Here is an 11944-nt window from a genome sequence, read left to right on the forward strand (position 1 = left end):
AGAATGGGTGTGCCAGGGCCTCCAGCTACTGCAAACAAACTCCAGACACATGCACCACTTTGTGCATCTGGCTTTACATGGGTACTGGGGAATCGAACCTGGTCCTTAGGCTTCACAGAAAAGTGCCTTAACTGCTAAGCCATCTCTCCAGCCCCTTTTTATTTTTATTTATTTATTTTTTTCTTATTGTTGTTGAGGTAGGTTCTCACTCTACCCCAGGCTGACCTGGAATTCACTATGTAGTCTCAGGCTTGTACCTCTTTTTTTTTTTTTTTTTTTTTTTTTTGGTGCCTGCTTGCCTCAACACTTTTCTGTCTTTAAAGCCAAAGTCCTCTATTCAGCACATCAAAACACTTACTCTAATCACACGGTGGGTCACACCTGACTGGCCCAGTGGCTAGGGACATACCCAAAGGTGAAGGGACATCAAACACGTTTTGTTACTTATATGACATTTGAATTGAGTTGGCATTCTGTATTTCTACTTGATAAACCTGGCAAGGCCCCTGCTGATGCTGGAAACAGAGGAATGGCATTTAATACAACATGTAATAAATACTCTCACTTGTAAAATCAAGGTTTTAGATTACCGTAAGTTCTGAGAACTCAGAGGCATCCCAGCGAGTTCAAGACGCATTAGTTACGATCATTTCATGGGGTCAGACCTGCAAGGAAACAGCGTCCCATCTCCTTACTGCACCTGCGCCAAGGCCTGGACCATGTGCTCCTGGGACACACCAACCCACGTGGAAGGCAGATCACAACCGTAATGGCACAATCATTTCAGATATGGGAAATGAGGTTTTGAGATGTGCAGTGAACCTGCCCAAGGTCACGCGGAGACAGCAGGAGGCTCAAGGTCATCATTCAGGTCGGTGTGACCCCAGGGCCCTGGAGCCGCTCATGTCTCTGCTGGAGCCTGGCCCGCAGGTGGCCAGCTCTCCTGGCCTCCTGGGCAGGGAAGAAGGCTGCGGCGATGGTGTGCCGTAGGCGCCAGGCATAGGTCTGCAGCAGCAGGGTGGTGCAGGCCATCAGCTGAAGGGCACCCGCGGTCAGCGGGGCAGTGGCTCCGGGGCGCTGGGCTGGTAGCAGTGGACAGGCAGGCGACGTGAATCGCAGCTCCCAGTGGTAGGAGTGCTGTGCAGATACGTAGGGACTTTGGGGTGGCGGCTGGTTGAAGAGGAAAGGGATGAAGTCCAGGATAGTATATGAGGCCTTCAAGAAAAAAAAAAAAAAAGAGAGTGAGAGGTAGAGTCCACAGAAGCCATCTGGCCACTTGGTGCCCACCACTATCACCTGTGGAAGTTGGCAGGGTTGGTACAGTACTAACTCCCCATCCAGGGGTCTCGGGAGACCAAATGTGACTATAGCTGAAATGAGCTCTTTTATCAGATAAGAACTACATTCTTACTACCTTTGAGCAAAATATTTTAGAGGAAGCCAAATGGCTTGGGATGTAGTTCAAATCAGTAGATTGCTTGCCTAGCATGTACAAAGCCATAGGTTTGATCCTTTGCACCATTAAACTGGGCACGGTGGCACATGCCTATAATCCTAGCAGAAGGATCAGAAGTTTAAGGTCACCCATGGCAACCCAGGGAGTTTGAGGCTACATGAGACCCTGTCTCAAAAACAATCAAGTAGCAATTAATACTTAATGGGCAGTGTGATAGTTAAGCTGTCGTCAATGTAATTGCATGGAAAGATGCCGAGATCGGTCAAGCATGCTTCAGTATGTCTGTGAGGTGTTCTCAGAGAGGATTAGATCACGGGGGCTCTGAACCAATCAATGATTCAATTCACTGATGGGTCTGGAATATGAAGGTGTTATTGGGAGGGTAAAAGGCAGGAGGTGGCTGGCACCCAGTTGGAGGAAGTAAATGACTAGGGTGCGTCTTGTGGTTCTGTAACTTACCCTGGCCCCTGTGTGAATTCCCTTTCCTCTCCTGCTTATCTGTCAAGAAATGAAGAATCTCTTTCAAGCTGGACGTGGTGGTGCATGCCTTTAATCCCAGCACTCAGGAGGATCGCTGTGAGTTTGAGGCCACCCTGAGACTACATAGTTAATTCCAGGTCAGCCTGGACCAGAGTGAGACCCTACCTCAAAAAAAAAAAAAAAAACCCACACAAGAAAGAATCTCTTTCAACACACCCCCACACCCCAGGTAGCCATGATGTCTTCCCACATGCACGGACACACAACCATGGACTGAACCCTCTAAAACCGTGAACCAAAATAAATCTTTTCTCCTTGAAGGTTGTTGACGTCAGATATTTTGTCACAGTGGTCAGAAAAGTAACAGACATTTCTCCTAGTGAGCCTTCAGGGAATGTACTGGAGTGCTTGTCTAACAGATGGCTCAATCCTGTGGGGCCAAGTCCATTAGAAACCCCCTTAGAAGACACACCCAGCTACTGCAGAGATTGCTCAGTGCTTAAAGGTGTCTGCTTGCAAAGTTTACTGCTGAGTTCAATTTCCAAGTATCCACATAAAGCCAGATATACAAAGTGGTACATATGCCTGGAGTTTGTTCATAGCAGCAGGAGACCGTGGTAGTACACCCATTCTCTCTCTTTTTCTCTTTCTTATCCCTCTTTCTTTCTCTTTGCTTTCTCTCTCTCTCAAATGAATAAATACCTTTTCAAAAATAAAAGACATACATTGGACTAAATATGGCCAACTCAAGGGTCAGTCCCAGGCAAGGTGGGTCTCTACATCTCTGCCATAGACATTAGTCTTGGCTTTTTGGTGTGAACAGAGGCAGGAAGGTCAGAGACAAAATGCTGGAACGTGGACAGACTGCTGAGGCTGGATTCTGGTTCCATCTGGGCCTGGCTTCTCCAGGAAGCATGAGAGTCCCAGGATGGGACCCACAGAACTGAATAATAGGGGCTCATGAAGATGTCCTTATTTTGTTTAAAATCAGAAGAAAAGGGCTGGAGAGACGGCTTAGCAGTTAAGGCCTGTGAAGCCAAAGGACCCAGGTTCAATTCCCCAGGACCCACATAAGCCAGATGCACAAGTGGCACATGCATCTGGAGTTCATGTGAAGTGGCTAGAAGCCCTGGCATGCCCATTTTTTTTCTGTCTGTCTCTCTTCTCTCTCTCTCTTTCTCTCTCTCTCTCTGCTTGCAAATAAGTAAATAAAAATTTAAAATTCTTTTAAAAAACTTAAAAAATCAGAAGGAAAAGAAAACAATTTCTTGGCTTGGGAGATGGCTCAGCAGTTAAATGCACTTGCTTGCAAAGCCTGATGGCCTGGGTTTGATTCCCCAGTACCCACATAAAGCCAGATGTGCCAAATGGCACATGTATCTGGAGTCCATTTGCAGTGGCAAGAAGCCCTGGTACACCCATTTCTCCCTCCCCTCTTTCTGTGCAAATAAATAAAAAGGAAATATTTTGAAAAGCAATTTCTTAGTTGGAAGAGTGTGTTTTCATATTATATTTGCGTAGACAGTATGCTTGCGTATATTAGCATATTTGCCTCATAACAATGCCATCAGTGATTTTACTTCTGCTGGCGGAAGGGGCTCGGGAGAGTCCCGCGAGGTCCTGTCACTTCTCAGTGCGATGAACTTGAGCAAGCTCCCTGACTTCTCTGTGCCCTCAGCATCTTCATCTGATTAAGTGGATTTCTTTCAGTTTTGAAAGATAACTTTCAAGCATGTAGGTGCTTGGTGACTATACGTTATGGCATTATTAGTTCAGCATCCAACACTTGTAGGTTCTATGGGATGGACTTTACTCTTGTATGAGATCTCACTATTTAAGATTGCTTACCACCACCCCCCAAGAAAAACCCCACAAATCTCAATCTAATGGTAAATATATCCAGGGAGACAGTGACTATTTTCTATCTTACTTTAAGTCAGTAGGTATTCCATTCTGTGGTCATATGGTCCCTGCCATGGTCACTCGACCCTTCTCTTGGTAGAGCAGATATGGGTAATACAAGGCTGAGTTCCAATAAAACATTACTTATAAGCCGGGTGTGGTGGCACACGCCTTTAATCCCAGCACTTGGGAGGCAGAGGTGTAGGAGGATTGCTGTGAGTTCGAGGCCACCCTGAGACTCCATAGTGAATTCCAGGTCAGCCTGGGCTAAGTGAGACCCTACCTTGAAAAACCAAAAAAAAAAATATATATATATTACTTATAGATCTCAGAAGCCAGACAGGTTTCCAGTGAGGGTGAGGGTTCTTGGTCTGGGCCATTCCCACGTCCTTGGGAGGAGGGAAGAGTCACACAGGCGAGGCAAGTGCTCTGCCATGGAGCCCTATCCTCAGGCTTCTTTGGTATTTTTTTATTCTGAGACAGAGTCTCACTAAGTTGCCCAGGCAGGCCTTGAGTATGTAATCTTCCTGCCTCAACCTCTCTAGTAGCTGAGAGGAGAGGCCTGCATCCCCAGGCCGACTCACTTCTATGCCTCATACTTGGTCTGACTCACTGGGATGTGGGCTAGTAGTAATGGTCACCATATAATAGATGTCACTTATAACACATGGAATGTGCTGGGTAAGTTACAGATATGATCACATTGTACAATTTCCAGTAGCAAATGTAGGGCAAGGAGGACTGAAGTCACCTGTGCAAAAGAGGACGAGTCTAGGACACTTTGGAAGAGCATGAGCTTGAAGCAAGCTTCTGTAAGGTCTCAGAATCCTCAAATCACTACCGGCAATTGGTGGTGAAAAGTACCCACTTCACAGGACTGTTGGGATCTAATGAGCTCATCTGCCCACGCCCAGGACCTCGTGACATACCCAAAGGGGGTGGAGGTTACTTGGAGATAAGCAAAATTTCAGCAAAAGTCAAAACCTGTGAACGATCCCCTCCCCCATCCTCTCGGAATTAACCTTGCACATCTCCCATCATCCCGCTTACATCATACTTGACCGTGAGAGTGATGGGGGCAGTGGGCAACTTTTGAGCCCAGTCCACGGCCACCTGTGCCAGGATGAAGGTCACGTGATCTGTGGCCACAGTCAGCGCAGTGGCCACCAGGAGCAGCCCCAGAAGTCCCAGCCTTAGGAGACAGCTTAGTAGCTCCTCCCGTGACAGCTTCGATCTGGTTGCCTGGAGTAGCCAGGACGGTGCAGAAGAAGCCAGCAGGTGTGTGGCCCTGGACTGGGCCAGCTGCTGAGCCAGCTGCCGGGTCAGGTAGATGTTGTCAAACCGCAGGTCAGTCAGGTAGCGATGGAGGTACCAGGCGGACTCTGCAAGGAGACCCAGCATAAACAGTCCTGTGGCCATCCACTGGGCGCCCCTTGCTATCCTCCTGGCCTGAGTCTCGAGACCAGAGAAGTCTTCTAGGATCTGCTGAGTGGCCCTGAGCACGTGACGGCGGAAGGCAGAGCCATCGCCCTGAGTCTCAAATGTCAGGCCTCGGCTGCCCACTTGGCTGGCGGGGCCCAGTGTCTGGGATGCGGCTTGTAGCTGTTGGGTGGTATTAATCAGACTCTCCAGTGAGCCCTCGGTGACACACCTCAGCACCTGCCCAGTGGCAGCCACGTTGGCTAAGATGTTGGGCACCACGGCAGCAGCCAGGGTGGCCGTACTGTAGGACAGGAGCAGCTGGCGACCTTGCTGGGTGCCCAGGGTGGGCAGGCTGAGTGCGAACAGGCAGCGGATAGGGGGCACAAGGCCCAGGCTCAGGAAGAGCAGGAGACCGCAGACAGCGGTCGCCAGGGTCGAGGGTTCGGGGAGATCAAGGTGCGAGGCGCAGAGCCAGCGGTGAAGCAGGCCAGCGGCAGATCCAGCTAAGCAAGCGCACAGGACGACCTGGGCCAGCAGCTGGCCGCAGCCGGTTGGAACGGGTCTGGAGAAGGCGTCCCAGGCAGCCTGCAGTAGGCCAAGTGTTTTGCAGATTCCCAAGTGCCGTAACCTCCAGCTGCACACAAGGGAAGGGAAAGACCTATGTCAGGAAGCTCCGGATGTGCACGTCCCAGTGACCCTGGTAGCCCGGAGTGGAGGGAGGGGGGAAACAGCATAATTCCCAGGTGGACCAATCAGAAGCACTCCACTGACCCACATGACACAAACTGAGCCAATCAGAGCCTTCACGCCCGGGTTAGGCTCGGAGGGGTGGTCAAGGGGGGTATTGTAGAACATAGCTTGGCCCCAGGGTGCTTCTGGTCTATGTAGAGTCCGCGATGACAGTCTGGTGGGAGTAACTGGAGAGTGGTGAAGTGAAGTGAGAGAAACACACATGAAATAGAGCCGGAGGAGGGAAAGGCAGAGAAGCCGGGTCACCTGAGTTCACAGGCCTCGAGGTTCAGGGTCTCCTGCATTTGCAGACAAGGACGTTTCCTTCCCTGTGTGTGTGTGTGTGTGTGTGTGTGTGTGTGCAAGGGCGCGCGCGTGGGGGGCGGGGTGTTCATGGGGTCAGTGCAGGGAGTGCTCCGTGGGTGGGTGGAGATCAGAGGACAACTTGTGTGAGGCAGCATCTCTCATTCACCGCTGTGTTCTCCGGGCTAGCTGCGAGCAACTGAGCATTATTCCTATCTCCCCTCTCTCCCCAGGAATGCTGGGATTATACACGTATCTGGTGTCAGGCTTTATGCGAAGTCTTGGGATCTGAACTCAGATATTCATGCTTGGGTGGCAAATACCATCTCCCCAGCCTCAGCAGTTCCTTCTTTTCCTTTTTAATTTTTTTAAATTTTTCTTTATTTGTTTGAGATAAATAGAGAGAGAAAGACAGAGTGAGAGAGAGAGAGAGAGAGAGAGAGAGAGAGAGAGGTGTACCAGAGCCTCTAGCTGCTGCAAATGAACTCCAGATGCATTCGCCACCTTGTGCATCTGGCTTACGTGGGTCCTGGGGAGTTAAACCAGGGTCCATTGGCTTTGCAGGCAAGAGCCTTAACCACTAAGTCATTTCTCCAGCCCAGTTCCTTCTTGGCTTAAAAAATTATTTATTTATTTGAGAGGGAGAGAGAAAGAGTGCACCACAGTCTCTCTAGCCACTGCAAACAAACTCCAGACAAATGCAGTTGCGCATCTGTCTTTACATGGGTTCTGGGGAATCGAGCCCAGGTCCTTACTCTTAGCAGGCAAGGACTGCAACCACTGAGTCATCTCTCCAGCCCCAGCATTTCCTTCTTTATGGAGTTCAGCATCTCCATCACTATTTACAGGCAAGGAGGCAGCCCAGTTGGCATGTGGCGGGGGGGGGGACTTTTACACTCCACTGCCCTCATACTGATGCATTCACCCAGTGTTTCTTAAACAGTTACTATGAGTTTGCTGCCAGAGACACAGTAATGCATGGAGCAGAGGGACCCTGGCCTTCCTAGTGCTCACAGTGGACGGCTGGCAGTCAAGGCTTGCAGACTGCAGAGCTGGGGAGACGGGTCGATGGGCAAAGTGCTTCCTATGCAACCACTGAGTTTGGATCCTCAGTGCCCACATAAAATGCCAGCGGTGGCGGGTGCCTGCCATCCCAGCATTGGGGAAGAGGAGACAGGGTCACCCCTGGAGCTGACGGCTCAGTGAGAGACTGATTCCAAGAACGAGGTGACGAGTGACTAGGGAAGATTCCCGAAGATTACCTCTGGTGTCTGCACGCACGCATGCATATCTGCACACATGTGCACCCACATGCTTATGAGAGAAAGGTGGAAGCTAAGCATGGGGCGGGGGTGCGGAAGATGGCCTGAAGTGGGGACTTTGTGGTGCAGAAGTGCTGAGTGGAGAGATGAGGTTCCCAGCCTGGAACTCCTCACCACAAGGTGAGGTGCGGAGCTGGACGTCCAGGGGAGCAGTTGAGGCTGGGCTATGAAACCCCCGGACTGAAATGCGGAGGGGTGTAGGGGTCACCGCTCTATGGATGGCGCTGAAAGCCCTGGCACTGAGGTGGCTCAGAGGACTGTGGGGTAGGTAGGTAGAGAGAGAGAGAGAGAGAGAGAGACGCAGGGGCTGAGCCCCAAAGATGCTTGAGGTCAGGGGTCTTGTGAGGTGATGAGGAACCAGCAAGGGAGGGCTTGGACACACCCAGGGGTGGGGTGGGGCCGAACACATAAGATGCTGTGGATGGGTGAAAAGCAAGGAACGCCTGGCAAGGGCTCTGGGATTTAGACACCTTGGGGGAGGTGGTCCCTGGTGGCCTTGGCAGGCAGGGGCAGCTTGGGAACAATCCAGACCCAAACCTAACTAGAGTGGGCACTGGGGAGGAGGCTGAAGGAGGAAAGAAGCAGAGACATGAATGCAGCCACTCCTTGGGGTCATTTTTGCAGTAAAGAGCAGACCAGTGGAGCAGGGCAAGATGGAGGAGGTGGGTTCTGGAAATTCTCATTTCAGCAGGGAGGAGCCCCAGCGTGTGTGCAGGCGGGAGGCATGGCGGAGAGGGGGACACCGACCAAGGGAAACTCCCTCAGTGACAGCTGAGGGTGGTTGCATCTGGTGACATAAAGAGCTGGAAGGTGTGGCTGCCTTATAAGGGATCAAAAGCTACTCATCCTGAGTAGGCGGGATGGCTGGGGAAGTGAGAACAGAGAATGCTGATGCAGGCAAGCTGTGGGTCCTGGAGAAAAGATGCAGCTGACTCTGGAAGGACAGAGCAACTGCTAAGGACAGGCTCCCTCACCTCCTCCACCACATGACAGCTGTGCTACCGTGGGCAAGGTTCTCTTCTTTAAATATTCATTGATTTATGAGACAGAGAGAGAGAGAGAAAATGAATGAATGAGAATGGGCATGGCAGGACCTCCAGCCACTGCAGATGAACTCCAGATGCATGTATCACTTTGTGCATCTGACTTTACGTGGGTACTGGGGAATCAAACCCTTGACTGTCAAGCTTTGCAAGCAAGCACCTTTATTTAACCTCGCAGCCATTTGCCAACCCCTCAGGCAGGTTTCTTAATCTCTCTGTGCCTCTTTTCAATCAGCTGCATGAATGACTTGATAGAAGTGGTTTGATCTGACATATCTTAAGCACCATGTGAGCCATTGCTCTCAGAGTGTCGACTCTACTGGAGCAGTTTTGTCACTTCCGATCAGTGCTGTATCTCACGTGCCTGGAGGAGCATGTTGCAACGTGTTGGGTGCCTCATGAATATTCACAGGGTGGCATGACTGCTTCTGTTTTCTTGGACTCACAGGGAGCAAAGGTCACTGGTGACAATCCCATGCTGGAGGAAGAGATGGACTTAAAGATAAAGGGAAGGTGTAAAATAACTGTGTTTATCTGTGGGACACGGAGATAAATTTAGTCACCATGCATGAGAAGTTCGTAGTCAAACTGGCTGGTTTAAACAGGGCGTGAGAGTAGGAATCCTTTAAAAAGGAACTGCCAAGGGAGGCAGAGGTAGGAGGATGGTTGTGAGTTTGAGGCCACCCTGGTCAGCCTGGGTTAGACTCTACCTTGAAAAAACAAAAAAGGGAAGAAAAAGGAAAAAAGAAGGAAGGAAGGAAGGAAAATGAAAGAAAGAAAACAAAAGGAACTCTGAAGGGCCAGGGAAGTGACCCCATGAGTAAAGTGCTTGCCATGCAAACAGGAGGTCTTGAGCTGGGATCCCCAGCACCCGTGAAAAATGCCAAGCATGGTGGCATGACCTGTAATCCCAGCTGGGGAAGTGAGCACAGGGATCTGCCAGCTAGTCTAGCCGAGTCGGTGAACTCGAGGGTCAGCAAGATTCCTTGGTCTCAAAGAAGAAGGTGGAGGGTGACTGAGGAAGACTCCCAACATCAACCTCAGGCCTCCACGTGTACAGACACATATGTGCGCCCACACTCATATGAGCACATATGTAACACACACACTCTCTCTCTTTCTTTCTCTCTCTCTCTCTCTCGTGGTAAACTTTGGCTGGACTGGAAGACTCGGTAATGTTTAGCTGTGAGCATGGGTGACTTTCTGGAAGAGGTAACATTTGAGCTGGGGCTTGCAGGATGAACATCCATTCTAAGGTGGAGAGAGGGTGGCCACGTGTGCCCGCTGCAGGCACCGAGTGTGACCGGGTTCACTTTAGGGATTAGGAAGCAGAGGTCTGAGGACTTGAACTTGGGGAGCTGGGACACATGAGGCCTGGCACAGAGGTCACAGTGCTGGGACCCTGGGAGCTGAGCTTAGTGTATATAAGCACACTTTATTTTGATATCCAGCATGTGTGAGCGTGCGTGTTTTAGCATGTATGTGAGTGAGTGTGAATGTGTGTTAGCAGCCTCCATCTGGAAATAAGTCTGGATTTCCAGCTTCCCCGTTTTCTCTGCAGCTGGCCAGAGAGGGCATTTACCACCCCTGACCTACGTGTGCCCCTGCAGGTGCTCAGTGCCAAGCAGGTGTGCAGCTCACCCAGGGGCGTCTCAGGCTGGTATCCCCTTCCTGGCTGGTGGGGACATTCGGAGGGGGGACAAGACACCTTCACGCTACATGATTAGAGGCCAGGACCCTGTTGTGTTGGGTGCTCAGCTCTGTGCTGGGTCTTGAAAGGGACAAGGACCTTAGCAGTGGCTCATGGGATGTTCTTCCGAGCCCCGCCCCTGCCTCCTTCTCTCTCCCTTCTCACAACAGCTCATAGACATTGCTATGGCTCACTTCTGCCGAGGGGTAAACTGAGGCTAAGGGAGGTGAGAATTTCGTCAGGGTCACACAGCCAGGGAGTGGCAGGGACTTGAGACTTGATCACTCCCATCACAGCACACTGCTGAGTTTATTTATTTGTGTGAGAAAGAAAGAGAACAGGCATACCAGAGCCTCCAGCCGCTGCAAACGAACTCCAGATGTACCTTGTGCATCTGGCTTACGTGAGTCCTGGGGAATCAAACTTGGGTCTTTAGGCTTCACAGGCAAGCACCTTAACCACTAAGCCATCTCTCCAGCCCTCCTTACTTTTTTCTCGCCTCTGTGCCCCAGTCTCTAGACTTACCCTGTCCTGATGAGGTGCTCGGTGGCTCCGCAGACATCCCACATGGTCCTTGAGAGCCGTGGTGGTCAGGTCTGCGGCTGCACAGCTATGGCAGGTGGAGAGGAAGTCAGGGGGATCTCTGGGGATCTGGGAAGCTCTACAGCTTCTGCTTTTTCCTCCCTTTCATCAAGCCCTCCTGGCTTCCACCCAGCCAGGCCCACCTCCTGGGGGGCTGGGCCAGCTGCCTCATCCTTTCCCACAGGGGCGGTGGAAGGTGTGGGAGGGGAGGAGGGAAAGACATTTGCCAAACCGTATCTGTGATCCCCAAAGCAGGAAGGGAGAGTGAGCCCATTTTACAGAGGAAGACATTGAGGTTTATTCACACCGGTGCTAGACGAAAAACTCCATCCTGCTTCTCCTTCCCTCCTTGATATTTACATGCCCTAGGGGAACCTGACAGCAGGTGACAACAGGGTCCCTGCTAAAGCCACACTGTGCTGTGCCCAACATGCAGAGGGCGTGACCCACAGACCAGTGGTTACTGTGTACTGCAGCCAGCACTGCAAACAGTAAGTGCACAATTAATGTGGACATCCTGCTGCCATTAGCCTGCAGGTGCACCTCCAGGGTATTCTCACATGGAAGGCACAGAGTCCTCCCAAGCTGTCCCAGTCACTGTCATAGACTTCTGTGTCCCCAGGAGGCTGCTCCTGAGCCCCCAGCCCTCTTCAGTGCCACCGAAAAGGTAAAAAGCTGAAAGAGACCCAGCTGGGAGAAATTCCAACTGCCTGTCATTTTCCCTTTTAAGGACATGTTGCTGAGCCACCCACTCAGACCTGAAGGAAACCATTGTGTGGCCTGGATAGGGGAAGTGACATCTCATAATCACACAGTTGACTGGAGGCCCTGTGGCCTGGCCCACAGGGGGCTGCGAGCCCCCCTCCAGGTGGCCAGGAACCTCTGAGGCTGCCTGAACCAGCACACAGTGGCCCAGTATCTGCCAACCTGTTGGCCCTGCCACACACACAGCATGGGATAGAAGCTGCCTGGCATCCACCCCTTGGGGTTGGGGTGGAGTTAGTGCTTAGCCGCA

At 51.2% G+C, this 11944-nt stretch overlaps 1 protein-coding gene across 1 annotated transcript; it reads right to left on the minus strand.

Annotated features, from left to right (window-relative positions):
- Positions 1-513: 513 nt before the first annotated feature.
- LOC101607743 (osteoclast stimulatory transmembrane protein) lies at positions 514-10953 on the minus strand. The gene is made up of 3 exons (XM_045157464.1): positions 10873-10953; positions 4889-5894; positions 514-1215 (listed from the first exon to the last, which is right to left on the minus strand). The coding sequence occupies exons 1-3, from the start codon at positions 10914-10916 to the stop codon at positions 868-870; spliced, it is 1398 nt and encodes a 465-aa protein (XP_045013399.1). The 5' UTR covers positions 10917-10953; the 3' UTR covers positions 514-867.
- Between the last annotated feature and the right edge of the window lie 991 nt (positions 10954-11944).

The sequence above is a fragment of the Jaculus jaculus genome, chromosome 8 (assembly GCF_020740685.1).
Source record: "Jaculus jaculus isolate mJacJac1 chromosome 8, mJacJac1.mat.Y.cur, whole genome shotgun sequence".
Classification (NCBI taxonomy): domain Eukaryota; kingdom Metazoa; phylum Chordata; class Mammalia; order Rodentia; family Dipodidae; genus Jaculus; species Jaculus jaculus.